At 37.8% G+C, this 20251-nt stretch overlaps 3 protein-coding genes across 14 annotated transcripts in view; all 3 read right to left on the bottom strand.

Moving 5' to 3' along the window:
- Positions 1-20251, bottom strand: part of DST (dystonin) — a 258304-nt gene that overhangs the window by 108465 nt on the left and 129588 nt on the right. For 11 of the 12 annotated variants that reach the window (XM_082277170.1, XM_082277160.1, XM_082277169.1 and 8 more), the window contains 4 exons: positions 10208-10342; positions 7651-7739; positions 6832-6964; positions 186-5741 (listed from right to left, as the gene is read on the bottom strand). In XM_082277170.1, the coding sequence (XP_082133296.1) occupies positions 186-5741; positions 6832-6964; positions 7651-7739; positions 10208-10342 (5913 nt within the window). Of the gene's footprint in view, positions 1-185; positions 5742-6831; positions 6965-7650; positions 7740-10207; positions 10343-20251 lie in introns of those variants that run through there. The other variant, XM_082277161.1, reaches the window with a different exon arrangement.
- Positions 11735-13627, bottom strand: LOC309586200 (desmoplakin-like; the record flags this gene model as incomplete). The annotated part of the gene is made up of 1 exon (XM_082302825.1): positions 11735-13627. The coding sequence occupies one exon, from the start codon at positions 13625-13627 to the stop codon at positions 11735-11737; it is 1893 nt and encodes a 630-aa protein (XP_082158951.1).
- Positions 14164-20048, bottom strand: LOC309586199 (uncharacterized protein; the record flags this gene model as incomplete). Its single annotated transcript, XM_082302824.1, has 3 exons — positions 14164-16461; positions 16639-16968; positions 18426-20048. The coding sequence occupies 3 exons, from the start codon at positions 20046-20048 to the stop codon at positions 14164-14166; spliced, it is 4251 nt and encodes a 1416-aa protein (XP_082158950.1).

The raw sequence follows: 20251 nt of genomic DNA, 5'->3' as shown, positions 1-20251 counted from the left end.
AAAGATTTTCCAAACTGACTTGAAAATAAGCAATAAAAGTCCTTGGGTTTATTATGATTTATTTTAAATTTATAATCTGAGTTTTCAACCATTTTTCCAGTTCAATTATTCTGTCCAGCACATGGAAAGATCCATGCAATTCCTTTAACAAAGGACACTGAGCACATACCACTGTTCTTACTTACCATGCTAGTGGGGGTGTCTCCCACAACTGCTTCTTTTGTTTTGAAAACAGCCTCAGTAAAGCCTTTGGACAGGCTGTCTGTCTTCCCATGCTCCTGATCACTTTTCCAAGTAGTGGTTGTGTTATCTGCCAGTGTTTTTCCTTCATCAATTTCTGATCCAAGTTCTGATAGTTCTGTTGAGGAAAGAGAATAAAGCCCATCTCCTTTGCCTTTACCCTCATGTTCTGTAGCGGTACCAGCAACCTGTGAGCTCATAAGCAAACCATTTATCAGCTCCTCTAACTTGCTTGTACGTTCATCTCCAGGTGAGATTTGAAAAATTTCCATAAATTCAGTGGTAGCAAGCTTGGGAACAGGAGCTCTTATATCTGTTTCACTCTTCCTTTCATCTGGATCAGCTGTCTTTTGCTTGCAGGATTCCTGCTTCAGAATATCATGAAGAAGATCAGGACTTCTGTAATCAGGCCAAAGCAGTGAAGGAGCATCACTCTCTTTGGGCTCTGTACACAGCGTGTTAACCATTAATGCAGTTCTAACAGCATTGCTTATTTGCTTCAGATTTGACCCACTAGACATTTCACTTGCAAGCTGGGTGCTTCTAACCATTTTAAGTAAATTTTGCATTAAAGTTCTGGTATCAGAGTAACTTAGGGGTTCACCTTCCTGCTTGCAGTAAACATGTCCCATATTCAATTTCCTTTGCAATATATTCTGTAAGTCTTCCATTAGTGTGTCAGACACATCTGCTGATTGTGAAATACCTTCCTTTACTTGAAAATCTTTGCAGGGCCCCATTTCTTTTTGCAATGACTCCATGGACATTTGTTTTTTGAAACCATTTCCAAGGGAGGAAGTCTCACTGACCATGACATTTTCTCCCTTTGTGTTTTTCAGCATCTCATGTTCGTTCTGGGCACCATAATTCAAGTTATCCCCTATGCTACTCAGAATTGCAGAAGAAACATCAGTGGTATGGGTATGTCTCCCAGTAGGTAGCACGTCACTTCCATCCCCTAATTCTTTGGCATCCTCAGTATTTCCTAAAGCATCTGGTTTTATGGGGGAGATTTCACTATCATTGCCACTTTTGCTTTCTGGAATGTCTTTAAGAACATTGTCAGTATTTTGACAGTTAAGTCTCCCTGTTTCTTTAGTTATGCTAATCTCCTTTGGTTTCTCTGTATCAGGTGGGGGAAAAGTGTTAAATTCATTTGAATGCATTTCTTCCATATTTAGCAGAAAATCCTTTTCATTCTGTATACCCTCTTCCCCTCTTTCCATGTCCTCTAAACAGAGTTCAGTTTTATCGAGTTCTGAATGGCCACCTTCTTTTATGCATGTTGTATGTTGTTTTAAAGAAGCAGAAATGTTAACATCTCTCTTAAATTCATCTGATCTTGCACCTTGAATGTCAAGAAAAGCTTGATCAACATTTACTTTTCCTTCACTTGCAACAGGAGTTTCTCTATCAGCTTTAATTACTGTTGCATCAAATATTGCCCCAAGGCTTTCCATCTGAATGGGACTATTACTTAACCCCATGACACCACATTCCTCCATAATATTTACTCTATTTTTATTTTCTGTTAGAATTTCAAAACCTGTTTCTATTTGACCATGCTTCCAACTGGTGACTGGATGTACTGGGTCACTAAGTGAACTATTATCACTCACATAAGGAATATCTGTAGGGATTTTATTGTCCATTTGGGATGAACTTTCCTTTAGTTGTTCCAGATAATTTAATACTTTTTCCTCTGCAAATAGTGCCTCTCTCTTTCTTTCCCCATGATTTGAATCTAACACTGGCATGGTATTACTGTCTTTATTCACACTATCAGTAAAGCATTCTGAGAGAAGTAAATTTGTCCAAGTACTTTCATCATCATCAGTAGCTTGCTGTAGGTAGGCTGTCACAGTGATGTCAGATTTCACAGTCTCATCAAGAAGCTGAGATCCTGGAACCCTAAACTGTGTTTCATTACTCTCTTCACTCTTAGTGGATATCCATTTAGTGTCAAAGGTGTTTTCAGACTGAATGGGCTCAGTAGTATCTTGTGACATGTGTTTACTTTTTACAAAAGTCCCATAGTCATCTTCTGTTTCCTCCTGTCTATCTTCTTCACTTGTACATGAAAGACCAACACATCTTTCTTCAGAAACATTTGACATTGACTCACATTTTACTGAGGATAGTTTTCCATTTTCATGGTTAGACTGGAAATGCAAAGTATATCCTGTCTTGTGGTCTAAAGAATGGCAGCAGTCATCAATATTCTGATTATTTTCATTGCTCCTTTCTACATCTTCTACAGAAATTAACAGCTGGTCACCTTTACTTATACATTGATGATGTGAATAAAAAATATCCATTTCTTTTTCACTGTCAGAATCAGTGTCAGAGTCATCATAGCTATCATAATCCTCCTCATAATCTTCCTCCTGTGAACCTTCATATTCCTCCCCACACAGGTCACCTCCTGCTTTCATTTCAACTTCCTCATTCCTGTCTTGTACATCTCCTTCACACATATTCCATAAACAGCTCATGCCTCCTTCCTTTCTTCCTTCACTCTCAACAGTAACTGGTAACTCTTGCTCCTTCTCTCCAAAACTCCCCATTCTTTCCCTTTCCTCAGGGATTTTTTCCATAGTTTTGGCATGTGCAGAAGCTATAGTTATGGTCTCAGGTTGCCCTTTCACATTTGCACGAACATTCTCTCCAGCATTAGCTGCAAGTTCTTGAAAAGAGCTGGTCTCTTTTCTTAGGGTTATTCGTCCACCTCTCTCCTCCAGAAAACCTAATGGAACTGATCTTCCAGCCAGTTCTGGCTCTGGTTTATCATCATCCCCCAACTGCAAGGTATCAAACCCTTCATCAACTCGAGAAGTGTCAGAGGAATCATCATCATCATCATCATCAATTTGTGGAGTATCATAGACGTCACTGTCATCATCATCACCCTGAGGTGTTTCATAGGCATCATCATCATCACCATCATCCAACTGAGAGCTGTCCCCTTCAGAGGCCACCTCACCAAATTCATGCTGCAAGCAGTTACTCTCAAGCTGTGGGATGCCATCGCCCCCATCTATTGATGAGTCAGAACTACTGTCACACGGCACTAACTTGTGGAATACAAGATCACTTTCTTCTACTGTCAGTCTTTGTGCTGTGCTGTTGCTGTCCCCCAGAGGTGGTCCATCGTGCATGACAGTATCACCACCCAATGAAGGCCTATGGTGCACGTTTATGCTGTCTCCTAGACACAGTTTATTCCGAAAATCAGTACAATCCTCCAGGGATGGCCTTCCATGTATGCAGGGACAGCCCTCTAGGGATGGACCCCCATATTCCTGTAGAGGTTGCTCACCGTATCCATTGTCTTCAAACTTTAGTGTGACACCACACTGACTAACCAATTCTTCTGGAAGTCTACATTCAGTGTCTGCACTGATGGATGAACCAAGACCTCTCTGAAAGTTATCTTTCTTGCTGCTGTCCTGTACCATTCTGCTACTGTCAGCTTGAAATATGTGAGGCCCGTATTCTGTGCACCTTTCCAGCTCCCTCCATGTTTCATTATCTGACAAATCATTCACACTCAAGGAATTCTGTAACATTTTATCATTCCTGTTTTCATTATCCAGACTGTCTCCCACACAAATCTCTTTGTTTGCTGTTTCTGAAATAAGACATGTATTTGAGTCATTTGGAAGGTATCCTTCAATGTTTCCTAATTTTGTCTGCTGATTGTTATGCTTGAGTTCTGTCCACTCAGAAACTTCCAAAAAACCTCTGAGTTCATTTCTCTTCATGGAATTTTGAGTGCTACTTACTACATTTCTGAGTTCTGCAGGGATAGTTAACAAAATCTCCTGTGTATATTCTGTTTGCTCAGTACCAAGAGTATTGCAAACATCTGGCCTACACACATGGAGATCTTCTTGTGAAGATACATAATTCCTTAAATCATCACATTGATTTACTTTCCTGTTATTACAAAAATTCTCAGCACCCGAAAGATCACCCTGAACACTGTCTACTGATTTTAGGTTAATTCCTTTTGAGCTTACATATTTGTTACTAAGTTCCATTTCTGACACACCAGCATTGTACCGAGTCCTATCACCTTCCAGCAACATATTGATGACTTCTTGCAGTTGTCCATCATATAACAAAAGTCTCCCTCCAGTGTTGGCATCCATATAACTATTTACCATCAGGTAAGACATGAATAGTTTCTTAGCTTGATCTAGATTATGACATACAGGGTCTTCTGTGCCAGAATCTTCATGTTCCTCCTCACAGTCATGACATACAGATGGCAGAAATTCGTAAGTCGATAACCATTTTGCAGCATTTTTACAAGGAGACTTTAATTCTTCTACACTGGGCATTTTATCTGGTAAAGTCACATTGGTCAAAACAGATACAGTATTACTGTCTATTATCCCTGATTCTGCAGCCTTGTCAAGACTGATTATTTCACAAGTTTCTGGAATGTAAAGTGCAGCTATTTTCTTTCTATCATTCAGTATTTTGAATGCCAGCTCATTTGTAATCATATCTTGGTGCAAAGAAGTTGATACAGGGAATATTTCACCAGTGTGAGGCCAAATTAGTCCCACAAAGCCTCTCTGTGCTTCTAACACCAGCAGAGCACTGGTAGATGATATTAAGTTGCATTGTACAGCTTCATCAACAGTCAGGCGTTGTCCTGAATTTTGACAAAGGATTCCACCAGTCTTAACCTGATGTGTGAGGATCCCACAGGCAGTGTCCTGATCTATCATTCCTTGTCTCATGGCCTCTTCCACAGTCATTCGCTTCCCTGAGTCAGGGTCAATGATTCCTCCAGACATTAACTGAGCACCCAGCAGCCTGAACATCGTTTCCCTGTCAATGAGCCCTTCATGGGCTGCCCTCAAAATAGTTACCCTCCTTCCACATTTCAACATAATTCTCCCTTTTTCTTGTGGTTTCACAGGTAGGAGTCTTAACCCTGTTGCTTCATGTATTATGCTTCTATGAACCATCTGTTCAAGGGAAATTTTCTCGGCACAGTTGGGGTCTATGAGATCTTTACATGTGTCTTTTCTTTCCAGGAGTTTTGCATACAAGGTTGGAGAAACGAGGTTCTTCTGGAAAGCATTCTGCAAAGACAGCTTTTCTCCAGTAGATGGCAAAATCAAATACCCACTTGAAAGCTGATTCTCAAGAATTTTAACAGCCAGAGGTTCTGAAATTAGACCTTGTTCTAAAGCTGAAACAACTGGAATATTTGCTAACGATGATTCTGACATAAGCTTCTTTGCATTACTTAATTCTTGCAGGTGCAACAGAATCTGCTCATCAATTAAGGCATGAGCTTCAGCTTCTTCCAAATCATAACACACTCCTAATTCTGGAGAAATTATTCCAGAAAGAATCAGCTGATTCTCAAGCAATCTAATTCCGGTGTCATAGTCAAGAAAACCTCTTAAAATAGACTGAAAGACTGAAATGACTTCTCCAGTTGTTTGGTCAATGACACCAGCAATGACTTTATTCACCTAAAAGGAAATATAAAAGAAAAGCTATCAGTATTTTTGGACTGTATATTTAAAATCTTCTTTGGACTTTGAATGCATGATAAGCATAAAAACATGTACTTACCAGGCCTGGAGGAATGTTGTGAATGTTAGCAGCTCAAATGCGCAAGTGATCTATGTCAGTCATTCAACAGCACACGATGTGATAAAAGATTTAAAACCAACATGCATCTGTGAATTGAAAACCTATGCTTTGCATACATAAACAGGGTTAGTGAAAGACAATAGAAGAAATTATTGCAGAGAGAGCAAATAGAACATATACCTGAAAGGCACATTTTCATGCTATAAATGTCTGTGAAAGGTTAGAATATTTGGAAACTGTATGTGATTCAACACAACCATGCTATTCATGTTTACAGCATACAGCATTTCTGTATATACACTCAACAATATGGAATCAGATACTCTAGCACCAAATATTGCATTTAGTTGGCATGGAAAGCATGAAGTCAGTTTGGCAACATTATCTGAACTCATTACACAGACACTGCCTCTATATGTATATGAGAACACTCGCTTGCAAGATAATTTTTGAGAACTCCATATTTAAGTCTAATATCCATTAACAAATATATTCATAGTGTCTCAGAGCTAATTGTATTATGTCCTCCTGTTTTCATACCCAGAAAAATTTTAAGAAAAATGGAAAGTAGATCTCTTCCAGGACATTTCTGAGTGATATATGGGAGAGATTAACATGTTATTTTACGATGTCATTTTTGCAGCAGAAACGCAGACTTATCTAGCAGTCAAAGAATGGCTTTTAAGAGAAGAGTTAAGAGATGAATGAATTGCTTATCTTTCTTCATGCAAGGCACACATTATTAAGACTCTTCACAAAAGAAGTCTGATGAATAGAATGCTCATGTGCACAGGTAAGGTCACATACAGTATTTCATAGCAAATACATACCACCTTCAGTCAATTAAATACCAAGTTCCTTCCACACACTGTTAATTGCGGCTTCTGCTTTTGCTGATCATGTGTGGTTTGAAAACCATGCAGTAAATCTCAAGAGAGACTGAAATCTAAGTTTCAATCTTGTTACCTTTTCTTCCATCTTTTCATCACCCAGATGTACTTCTTGCAGCTGCTTCAAAGCTTCGTTGGATAACAAGTTATAGCTCTCCTGGAGGGATCTAACCTGCTTTTCCATTTCATTTCTCTCTTCATCTGTCATTCTGTTATGAAAAAAAAATGGAAGATGGAGATCTCTGGGTAATTTTTAACTTGTTGGGAGTGATCTGCCTACCTTTACTTAAAAATGGGGAGCAGACATAAATACAAGTAGTCTGGAAAAAATACAGCCTAATTACAAAGATGTTCAAGAAAGCTACAATCTGATTGCAGTTATTCAGGAAAAGAAGCATTTAACCTTTGCATGGGCCTTTGTCTACTGATTACCAGTCAAGACAGGTAACATAACCAGCAAGGAGTCATGACATATCTCAGCAATTTAGTATCTTAAACTGTTACAGTGGGGATTACTGTAACACGCATATATCAAACCAGGAGTCCCGGGGCAGTCCATCAACTACATTAAACCATCTCTTTTCAGACACAGATGAAACAATCTTGCAACATGTAGTTCAAGTACTCATTTACAACAAATTTGTTAATTATTTTGACTTCAAATGAAAATTTAAATGTCTAATCTCTTTAAGCTGACCAGGGGTATATAAACCAAATCAAATTCTTGAAATAAACAAAGTTGCATCAAGCTTCACCAAATGGGAAGACAAAAAAAACCCGAAACTGTACATGAAATGCAATTAGAACTATAAGATGAGGATATGATTTCTGTTTAAGCAAACAGTATGTATTGATTCAATAATTTACATTATTTGAAAAATAAAAAATGGCATACTTGTCACTGTGCTTAGCTAAAAATGACTGAGTAGTCTGCAGAGCTTCAGCTATTTGTTCTTTCTTGGTTGACATTTCATGAAGGGAAATCTGAAAAATAAATAACCTGTGTTCAAGACCTCATTATGTACATAAGTAAAAACAAAAAACCAAACAAAATTGTATTTGTATCTGGGACTATTCTCAATAATATAAGAGTTTGATTTTTTTTAAATACTGGCTATCCTTAGAGCAGTATTATTTATTGGAATTGTATAATTTATATAAGGATAAGTCATTGTGATATGCCTTTTAATTAAGGTATTTTTAGAAAACTATTGAGCAAAACAAATAGAATATTTCAAAATGTTATTTGATGGAAAATTAACCAATCATTTAAAATTACTTATTATAACTGGCACAGTTTATAGCAGCTTTATAAAAGTTGTGTAAGATGGTCATGTTCAAGAAGTTGCTCACCAAAATGAGAGATAACAAATTTTTGAAAAAACATATCAGAAGACCACACACCTTCATGAAATTCAGTAACAGAGACATATGCAACATGAGAAACTTGGAAAAAAGGAATTATTAATTAATATTCTTCACACTATCAGCTCTGTGTCATCCCCACTAAAGGAGTTGTTCTGGTAGAGGAACTTGTGGGAATTTAATCTTCTAATTTTCCTGAGAAACTCCCTGCAGTCTCTTCAAAGAAAAGCACCCGTTTTGATTAAATAAAGGCAAATTATCAAAAGGGAGTTCTGCCAGCTGGAGATATTCTCAACACAGGTGCTAGATCTCAGGCAAGGTGCTTGGGCCCTTCATTCACCTGGGTTTGGACACAACCAATTCTGTCCTTGTACGCATTGTATCAAAGGGCCCAAACAGTCTCCCTTTGCAATCACCACCAGCAAGCCACTATCTCACCACTCGTGCTGCTTGCACAGGAACCAAGAGAACCACTGGATGCACCACACAAGGTGATGTGAGCAGGCTGAAGTAGCAGGTGGGGTCATGAGATCCCTTTACTCAGGGAGCCAGTGTCACTGTGGCTGCTGTGTGCACCCTGTCACTACTGGCATCAGCTTCTCTTCCCAGTACCTGACTACACCCCACAGCCACCCTAATCCTCTATGTGAAATGTAGTTCAGCTGACACTAGCTATCAAATCACCACTTTCTACATGTTTCTACACAATTTGTCAAGGCACCATTGCTAGTCAGCGGAGGCACAAACCCAGGCACCTCTGAAAGGTGCAGCTACCTCATCGTGCCACTTCACAAAGGAAACAAAGACCTTCAGCAAACACCCATCTCCCACAGGAAGCCAAGACAGCCAGCTCATAGGTTACTCACTGGAGACTCAGGCTGGACAGGGTAGACAACAGTCACAGATACCATGGTAAGCTGACATGTCCTAAGGACTTGAGTGCTGGCCCAACACTGATAAAGGTTTGCAGTGTTGTCATTAACAAGGGCAGAAGAGGACCAGCACTGAATGCTTCTGCAAATTCTGATCCTAACTACTATTAATTTACCAATCAATATGTTCAAATCAATACAAGCTTATTTCCTCCTTAGATATAGGGACAAATTCAGAGCTAGCACTGGGTCCTCTTTGAAAAAGCTACAAGTTGCAGTGGTCATCAGGACTGCCAACCTTCCCAACAGAAAGTAGGATTTATGCAGATGCTGCTCCAGTGACTGTGGCACCAGAATGCATCACCAAAATAAAAACACAGGAACAGACTGCCAGGAGGGCCAAAATTATGTTTGTATGATGACACATCCAGCCCTTTACTGAGGGATGTGGACAAGACACTGCTCTGTCCCTCTGCTGCTCAGTGTGCAGGTAGACCTTCACCTACTGAAACCTTTTTAGGTGTAATTAAGCTATTTAATGGGGCCAGCCTAGCAGAGGAGGTCCTAGAAATGACAGGAAACTTCACAGATGGAAATTTATGGTCAGAGTTACAACTGTACACAGTGACAATGTCCTGTTAAATACAACGGCATCAAGATGAGCCATTCCAACAGCCTGTGGACTAGTGTGATAGTAAAGAGGCCTCAGTCAACACCTGCTATACTTCCTAGGGCAGCAGTTTTGACTATCCCTTAAGAGAACCCCTCAGATTAACTTTTGAAAAGCAAATAAATAGAAGCTTGGCCTTCAGGCCCTTCCTACCAACTTTCTCCCTCCTGGTACCCAAAAGGCTGTCTTGACACATGCACTCTCCCTCTAAAAAGGCTGAGAAAGGGTGTGCAGGGTCCAGTTTCTCTAAACTGATATTTTGCAGTGTCAGAATATGTCACATGCTAGGTCTGTAAAAAGCAGTGGGAGCTTATTCTTGAGTAATATGCTTGTGTCCCTAAATATTGATGTTTGTTTACCCAACTCTCTACTCACAATCAAATGTGAAATTATGTCCTGAGGAAAATGTGAAATTATGTCCTGAGGAAAATGTGGATGGTGATTTGTAGGGGGAAAAAAAAAGTGTTTATGGATTATTTTGGAATTTAATCCATGCAAAAACCTAAAAAAGAGGAAGTGGTGCTTTATCAAAGACATCTGTGTACCTGCTGCTTAGGTAAATCTGTCTTTTCAGCCTTTTCTCCTTCTTCTTTGCTGAGTGTCTTGCTGAGGTTTGACACCCATTTCAGTAAATCTCCAGCTTTCTCAACATGTTCCTTCTTTTCCTCTTCCACTGATTTCTGATGAGTGCCATGAATTGTAAAAAAAACATGTAAATGTAAATTGCTGAAATATGTAACATTAATGTCCACAGAAACACAATTCTACCACAATGGCATTATTATCACCACATAAACATAAAATGATTTCTTTTTATTTACCACCACATTCATTACTATGACACTTTGATGTAGAAACAAAAATGCCACATAATTATAGACATTAACAAAATAATACATCAAGTGATTTGTAATTATGATAAAGGTGCTTATTCATACACACATACAATCATTATAAAATGATTGATAGCAACAAAAAGCATAGCTTCCCAGCCATTACTCAGCAGATAAAATCTAAAAAAAATTTGCATATAAACTATCTTTGAATTGCTGCCTTTGCATTACCCTCGGGTAAGGATATGTACAACCAGCATAGCATAACAGTATTTTGCAAATTATGCACATGGATTACCAAATTACAATTAGGAAGAATACACTGCTTTTATGTCTACAGAAACAAGAAAAATAAAAGTAAAATACTGAGACATTTAATCTTTTTCTGCACAGGAAAACATACTCCTTTTCATACATATACACAATCTGTTAGGTGGACATTTATCTATACAGAGAAAACATGCTTAAGCCCTTCCATGTATCACAAGTAGAAATGAAAACATTTTATTTCAATGGATCTTTTTTTAAATTTGATGTGTTATTGTAATTCATTTGCCTATTAGAACAGAAAACAATTCTAAAAAAAAAAAAGAACCTGAAATGAGAGAAAAACTCAGGACAGGGCACACAACTGTTTGGTGTGAACAGCCCTTTAAAATTAATGAAATACCAGTGTGAGAAAAAGTACTGATGCATGTGTGCTTACTGCACTGCAGATTTAATCTTGTATATTTTATTGCCACTCTTGTAAAACAAATGGTATCTGCAAACTGATTTGTAATTTTAAGTAACAGGTCACATGAAATACTACACTGTGTTCAGTCCAAAAATGGGCAATCCCTTTCAATCTTTAATGTAAGAATATGATTGTTGTCTCACCCAAATCTACCCACTTTGCACTACTAGTAACTTCACCAACCTCAGTGTAATTTCTCATTTACACTACCTACATGTAAGGTAATGACAGACAAGGCCTGCCGGTAAAGACTGAACACATAGACTGCATTTTGAAATTATGAATCTGCCCATCTATAAACTTCAGTTTTGCAATAAGTAATATCTAATTCCAGTTTCAGTGGTTTCTGCTTATTAGCTGTTCATAATAATTAGTTTTGCAGCAAGTAATTGATGCTAGAAAACACCATTTATGATTTTCCATAAAGGCCATCACAGATCTTTTCCTTAACTTTAACAGGTTTTAAAGCAAAGCCCAAAATGAGTACTTATATCTTTCGTCCACTATGAATTATAGTAAAGACTGGAAATTCCTGTTTTCATAGGCTGAGCTGCTTCTAACAAGCGCAGCCCAGTGTGACAATCAAAAACAGCTCTATCTAAAGCTTCTTTGTAGGTTATCTTCTTCTTAGTTTTGGGGCATGTTAAAACTTTATTGTGCAATTTTTCATCCTTCATCTTTGTAGCTGTGATAGCGTCAATAATACCATTCTTAATTGCATCTTCCATTGTTAACCTGGAATGAGATTTTGGATCTATCAAGCCACCAGTCAAGTACTGATACTCCAGACAGCGCATGCCCATTTCTTTGTCTATGGCACTTAAATGCACAGCTTCAACAGCTGACATAATAGTGTTCCTTACAGGATGAATGATCCCAGTAAAGAGCAGCTCACACTGCTGGATTTGCTTGGCACAACCATCATCAATTAACTCCCTTTGCAAAGCTTCTGAAACACTATATTTTTTTCCTGTAAATGGATCAATTATACCTCCTGTACTAACCTGGGCTTCAAGACATCGGAGCACAGTAACTCTATCTACCAAATTTTTGCGTGAAGCTTTCAAGACTGGAATTCTTTCATTGGTTTCAGAAAGCCAGAACCCTGCAATAGGACTGTTTAAGTCCTTATTTGGCTGTGAGCTGCTAAGTAATATATCACCAAACTCATTAACTGTGATTAAGCCCTCCTTATATTTGTTGACTAACGCTCTGTCAATTCTACCCTGATTTAATGTCTCCTCAATATTTAACTGTACACCTGTTTTAAGATCTGTAAGCAAAAGAAAAGAATTGCCATCAGAGTCAAAACATGTAGACTCCTTCCAATCAAATTCCTGTTTTGAAAGCTCAAGATATGTAGCTTTATCAATATAATTTTTTTTATAAGCTTCATATGAAGCCATTTCAGTTCCTGTGTCAACATTTACTACAGAAGTTTTATGTTTTTTCTCTGCTGACGGGCTGCTTATTTTCCTTTCACCAACTGGAAGCAGAAAGCACTTACTGCTTACACTGAACAAACACATTTTCAGCAAATCACAGTAGTACATAGCTTTCCTGTTATTTGGATTTTGGAAACATTTTGCATTACTTGAAGGTTCATGCAAAAATTTTAAAATGGTATTATTAAGCAAGCCAAGCTGCACGGCAACTTCTGGAGGTACACGAACACTTCTCACAGGATCAATAACCCCCCCACTTGCAATCTGAGCCTCAAGGATATTTTTACCTTTTTGTCTTTCTAAAAGATGAGCTTCCACAGCCTGAAACACAGACAGCACCTTCCCAGAACAGCAGTAACCCAAAACAGCTTTTTCTGCCTCAAGCAGTCTACTCTTAAATTCACTGTCTGCAAGACCTCTAACAACTGAATCATCAACAGAGAATTTCTGACCTGTTGCGGGATCAATAATAAAACCAGTAGCTGCTTGGGCCTCTAAAAATGCTAACGCCAGTGCTTTTCCTATGATCTTTCTCTTTGCTGCTAAAGCAAAAGAGACTATCTCTTTGCTGGATTCAAGGTACAGCCCAGCTATAGCTGTAGGTTTAGTTAAAAATTTTTCAAGACTTTTCTGAACCTCATCAATAGTTTTCTGCCCTGAAATGAGCTGCTCAACAGTGAGCTTGTCTAAAAGTTTAACTTCAGTCAACTGTCTGGCAGTTACATCACGTCGGAGACCTTGAAGTTTAATAGTATCATATTCCTCTGTAAAATATTCCAGCTGAGTAGCATCATCAACAGTTCTCAAAACCTCTTCTCCTAAGAAAGAGCTCATCTTTGCAAAGTCTTCTCTCCTAAACCCTTCGGAAGTTTTGGATCCCTGAAACATTCTCTCTTCATTACCAAAAGTCTTGTCATTCTCTTGGTTTAATGTTGTGACTTCAACATGCATGTCATAGTGCTTGTTCTCCACTATCTGTAAATAGGAAGTTTTTGACACAGTGAGAAATACAACTGCAGACTGTGCTGTACATAGTTCACTCCTAAATCCACCACCAGAGAAACCAAAGGGAGAACTTGAACACAAGTCAGAAAGGAGAACTGCTACTAAAATTGGTAAGCAGAGATATATACAGAGCTTGAGTTTTGAAGTGCATTTGCCATTTCAAATATTTATTCAATAACAGGAATATGACTAGACTAAGCATCAGTAACTGTTGTTTGCTTCTATAAGAGCGGGCTGCTGTTAATCAAGGCTTACTTTGACCAGTAATGATACAACAGTGAATGTGAATTCCTATTTTCAATACAAATTTTTAAAATAACTTTTCGTAGACATTAACAAACCTACTAAGGTCTAACATGAAGCTTTTTATGTAAGACAGAAGGGGTTCCCTTCACCAAGGTAGAAACATTAGAAATATTAAACAGAATAGTAATAAAGCATAACTAAAACCAACCAACCAAACCGACTAGTAAAAAGCAGCATTAGGAAGGCAAACCCTCAGAAAATGTAGTGTGTACCTCCAAGGGATGAAGTTTTACCACTCCTAATTCATGTTTTGTGTCTTCTCCATGTCTAATGGTTTGCCTGGAACTGTGTAGGTTTCTGTTTCTTAATGTGTCCCTTTCAGATGTGCCACAGATTTGGTTTGCTTTATCAAAAGTTATCTGGAACTGCGTACTCATCTGTGAAACAAACTCTGTAAAAGACTGAGAACTTGAATCTTCTGATGATTGGTTTATGCTTGACATCTGAAACTGCACCTCTCTTGGTACTGTATCATCAGCACTCAGGTACAATGTATTTTCTTCTATTTGATCAGATTTAAAACCTGATCTCCCCTGTTTCTGCCTTAACAAAGGTGAGCTTGGTTTTGTATGTGGAGGAGGCTGTTCAAATTCTTTAGCTGCCGTCTCACTCAGGTAATTGAAATCATTCCCTCTTCTCTCACAGCTCAATTTAAATCCAGAATCTTGGAGCTTATTATTTTGCTGAACTTCATTCTGAAATGAAAGAAACCTGTGTTCACTCTCCCTGACCTGCAGATCCATCTTCTGTTTCAAGCTCTCAACCACGCGCTTCTGCACTTCCAATTCTTCCTCAAGTTTCCTGCACTTCTGATGATAGTCCATTTCAGCCTGCTTCCCTTGTTGTAGTTGTTCGTGACATTTTTTAAGCCTTTCTTGCAGATCTTCAATTTGCCTCTTGTACAACATGATGTTTTCCTCAGCCATATGCTTTTCTTGTTGAAGAGCAACACATTCTAGCTTTATACCAGAAATGTCCTTTTCTGTAATGCTATGGGATTCCAGTAGTTTTTCCACTTTTTTCCTAAATTCCTCTGCAGAATGTTTAAACTTAATGGATTCTTCCTGAAACAGAATCATCTTTTTGCGTGCCATCTGTTCATCCAGAGTTTTCTGATGGAGTTCATCCTGCAATTTTTTTAATTTGCTACTTAATTCTTGTATATGAGTTTGTTGTAGCACTATCTTCTGCTCACTCATTCTCTTTTCCATAGTTAGAGCACTCATCTGAGCATTTAAATTTTTAACCTCCCGGTCAATGCTAAGGGTGGAAGCATTTTGTTTATCACATTTTTGTTTATAGTCACTAGCTAAGTCTTTTGTTTTTGCAAGATCAACTTCTAGGCTTTTGATTTTACATATGAATTCTTGCTCAATTTTTGTTTGTTTGTGCAATTGTTCATTTGTTGTACGCAATTGTTCTTTGAAACCATCTGCTAGGGCTTTTAACGCATCATTTTTCCTCTGAATATTTTGTTTTTCCAAAGCCATCTTCTCTGATTCGGATTGAATTTGCTTCATCAGTAGTTTTGTTTCAGTATTCCATTTATTAAGGTCTTCTATCTGTTGTTTCAATGTTTCTGACACCTGATTGCTTTTGGTTAATTCATTCTTCAGCATCTGAATTTCATGCTGGTTTTCTTTCTCTACTTTCGTTTTTTCAAGCAACTGTTCTTTAATTTTCTTATACTGGTCTTGAAGATTATTTGCTTCTCCTTTGCATGACTGTGTTCTGTGTTCAGCTGCCAGCTTCTCTTTTTGAAGAGAACTGATTTGTGAATTTAAATGTTTGATAGTGATTTCAGTTTTTGTCTGTGATCTGGTTAATTCCTCTACTTCTCTTTTTAGCTGTGTCTTTTCTTGCTGAACAGATTTCAGCTCCTCCTGATAGTTCATCTTAATTTTCTTAAGATCAATATTTTCTTGCATCACCTCTTCAGCTTTACCTGTGGTTCTCTGTAGCTGCCTTTCCAGTTCTTTCAACTGTTGCAAATATCTCTGTTCTTCTTGGTCTTTTTCCTCCAACTTAATTTTTAGGCATTTAAGTTCATTGTTAACTTTATCTAATTTTTCTTTTAATAAACGAGACTTTTCTTCTGTTGATGATTTTTGAAGCTCAATTTCATTCAGTTCATATTTCAGGTCTTTAATAGTTTTATCAGCTTTTTTGTTAGCAAGGGTCAGATTATCTATCTTTTGTTTAAGTTCTTCTACCTTTTTGGCTTCTAGTTTCTTCTGGAAACTCATGATTTCAGAATCAATCCTACACTGGCTGCCTTGCCCAGCTGTAAAAGTTGGCAGGGAAGTTTCTCTAGTTACAGTGTATGTGCCGTCAATAATCTTTCTTCTGGATTCAGTTCTCTCTCTTTCCTGCAGCTTTATTTCTGATAGGTTCCCTTTAAAGTCAAGATCTTGTTCCATTTGCTTGATGAGCTTCATAAGTTTCTCTTCTCCATCTGTTTTTTTCTGCAGTTCCTGCATCAAGGTTTTTTTTTGTTTCTCTAAATCATGAAGATTAGTATCTTTTCTTCTTAGAAGTTCTTCAAGGTTTCTTCGGGTAAAAGTGCTTTCTTCTATTTGATTTCGAAAAGCACGGAGGTTTTCTTCCAGTATACTTCTTTGAGTCTCTGCCTGAAAAATGAACTGCCTTACACACTCCAACTCCTGCTCTGCATCTGCTTTCTCTTTCTCAATGCTTTCTAGGTCTATACGACATTGCTTAGCCTCTTGTTCAGCCTTGGTCTTCTGACGACAGATCTCCTCCATGTCCTTTTGCTGCTTCTTCCGCTCTTTTTCTGCAGCTTCTCTCACTTTAGGGAGTTCCTGTTCCACTTGGAGTTTTTGTTTCTTCATATTCTCCAATGTCTCTTCAAGTGTTTTTACCTTTCCCATGAGTTTTTTATTCTCAGCAACTGTACTATTTTGCTGTGCCATTAGATCTGAATATGCCTGACGTGTGGATGCTTCCTTATTCTTTAAAATCTGTAAAAGAGAAGGGTAAGTTAGAATGCACTTTTTGTAATACAGCATACAGAACATATTAGGCTCTTAGAAAAGCAGAAGGGAAAATACTTACTCGTGTATATACGGTATGTCCAGAAAGCAGGATGAGCAGTTCCCACCACCACCACCTTCTCTTGAAGGCTTCAGGAAGTTACCACTAGCCAAATATGAAACCCTTGACAAAGACATCCACAAAGTGAAGAAGTCCTGAAGCCTCTCACTTCAGTCAGATGCCTCTTAGCAGAAAGCAACACCAAACAGGTCGCATAGGCTTTCTCTCCAAACAAATAGGTAGAGCAAACAATGAGCCAAACACAGTGTGCAAGAGTTCCCAAGGAGAAAGTGGCCTACCATTTCTCAATCAGCTCACCAGGTGCTGAAAGAAGGATTTAAGCTTGCAACCACAAATGACATAGAAAAGTTTGGAAATCCCCTCCAAGAAAAGAAACAGTATCTAGAGTTAGAGCCAAGATGCAGCAGCTCCAGAAAGAGAAGTATCCAAACCACAGTACAGCTGTGCTCCACAGTTTGCTCCCCAGTCCCAATGCCTCCACTGGCTTAGCTGGGGGACTAGTAAGAGTACAGCTGTTCTGCAGTGCAGACACAGAAGTGTAAACATGGTAATTAGGAAAATCCTAATGAAAATCAGTTGGCTAGTAGTCTCCATATACTGGCAGATCCAGAGCAAGTCTTTTAAGGAAGATGTGTAATCACCACTAACATTATGGTTGAAACTATACATACCTTGTCTTCATTAGCCCTGTTGTGGTGCTAAGTTACCAAATGTGAGCTAACATGAAGTGAGAACACACCTATATTCATTCCTATGATCATACAAACAGGGCACGAAGGGTAATGACAGCAATGTTTTCAAACAAGCGAACTGTTGGGTTACTTAAAATTTACCAGATTTACTTGATTTTTCATATAATATCTGAGACATTTCCTAAAAGGCTAATGCAAAGGCAGCTTCTTCAGTTCCTCTCCGTATTTCCCTGTATTATAATTTTGAACAGCCCCCAACAGAAACAAAACACTTAAATCAATTTATCAGATCTCTTATACTCACATAAACACAAACTCTAATGTATTGTGCTTGAAGAAAAAAGACCTAAAAATATAGATACAGTCACAAACTGTATCTTAGATTTCATTTTTCTAATCAACATGCTGAGCATCAGTTGGGTGGAGAAAAGGATGGCAAATATTAACACAAAGTAAGTATAAAAATTAATTTCTAAGAACTTAAAAAACTTAAGCATCTCAAAATGCACAGTAATTGATGCATAATTAGCATATTCATTGTTTAAATTATGGTCAATCAATCTTAAATCACTTGACCTTGATGTAATTTGCAATTCAAATCTTGATTTGCATTGATTTAGAAACATTCTTAGATTAACTCTTTCATCTGCATTGCATAAAAACTCTGGTACCTTAATAATAGTTGTGCTCCTTTTCTCTTCATTATCATTGTCTCTTTTTTTTTTGTTTTCTTTTTCTTCAAATGAGGCTTTTTTGCCTAATTTTTCACTAAATGTTTTCTGGAGTCCTGTGGTTTTTCGAGGGACCTTTGTGCTATTATCCTCATCTCTACTGTCTACTTCTGAAACTAGCAAGAAATCTTTACATTTCTGACCCTGTTCTAGCCTGTCTTCTCCACTCTGCTTCTTCCCACTTCTATTTATGTTGTGCAAACCATAAATGTTACCCTGTGGTATTTTCTTCATGCTTATTTTCTCATTGTGACTCAAAAGCTTTTTTGCTAGTTCATGTTCTGATAATGGAAAATAATGCTCTCCTCCAGAAAAAACTCCTGAGACACCTAAATTTGCATTTAAATCACCATCATTTCCTAACAATTCTGTACCTAAAGGTTGATCATTCTGCACAGGTGAAACATGAAAATCTAATGGATAAGATTCAGAGACTTTTGCTGCACAGTGACCCTCTGAAATATTTCCTGAAGAAACAGTCGACATTTCTTGCACTGTACTCTTGACTTCATTTGAATTTAAATGTGATTTTTCTAGGATTTCATTTTCTGCTAAGAGGTAACCTTTATCCAGAGATGCTTTCTGCAGTTTGTCAGTATCCCTTTCAACATGACAATAAACACCTGGATTGCTCATAGATTGCAAATTTAACTTCATTTGTTCACTTCCATTGTGCACTGTCAGCTTTCTGAAAGAGGATGCAACTTTCTCTAAAGGTGCTGCATCCCCTGCACCTGAAAGAGAATCACCTTTTTCACCACACACTTGAAACCCTCTGTCTTCAGATTTTAAAGTATTATGGCTTTTGCTTTCTGTAGAGCAATGCTCTTTACTCTGACATTCAAAATTAGTTCCCTGTGAAAAATGTTGCTGTTCATAAGGGCTGATACCCAAGGCCTGCTTTCCAGTTCTTGGACTGACTTCAGCTTTCTTTGTTATTAGCTCAAAATCAGTTTCTAATTGCATCTTGCATTGTTGCTTTGTTGAAACATCACTCCCTGCCTTTCTTGATTTTTTTTTTCCTGTGGTTTTGTGAATCATTTCCACTTCAGGCAACTTCTCTGACATTCCTTCTGATTTCTGTCTCTCTCTATTAGCAATCTGCTCATTTAACATTTCACCAGGATCATTGTTCACACTCACACAGATCTCAGTTGAAACAAAACAATCTTTTTTGCCATTTTTTTCTTCTTTGCTTTGATTACCAAAACCCATTAAATTCTCCTGCTCTGTATGTAGCTTACTGTCTCTGTTGCCACTAATGCTACTTTCTTGACCATTGAAATTTAGACGTTGCTTTAATGTTCTATCAGTTTTGATTTTATCACATCTCTCTACATTTAACTTTCTTCTGTTCATTTCCAATTTATTTTCTGTGTATTCAGGTTTACTGGAAGAGTTCTGTTTTTGCAAATATTCCGCATCCATCATGCTTTCATTAGGTTTCTTTTCCTCTCTCAATTCAAGAGCTTCATTACTTCCAGAATGTTGAAAGACTTCAGCTGACTTCACAGGTTGCTGGAGTTGATTGTCTTCTGGTAAACTCTGAGCATGATAGCACATGGATTAAACTGAGATATGAAGGAAAGTATCTTATTTTTACCTTATTCTCTGATTTCTCAAATATAGAGAGGTAGGAAGAAAGGCTGGCATAAAAGAAAATTTTGGAACAATCACAGATTTCAGAGGTCTGTGAAGAATTTTTCTTCCCAGAAGAAAACAAACCTCATTCCTCTTTTGAAAAAGATTATTCTTTTTCTGATTTG

The sequence above is a fragment of the Coloeus monedula genome, assembly GCF_965178545.1.
Source record: "Coloeus monedula genome assembly, chromosome: 2".
Taxonomy (NCBI): domain Eukaryota; kingdom Metazoa; phylum Chordata; class Aves; order Passeriformes; family Corvidae; genus Coloeus; species Coloeus monedula.
Note: the sequence above shows the minus strand (reverse complement) of the source record. Positions and strands in the feature narration are given on the sequence as shown.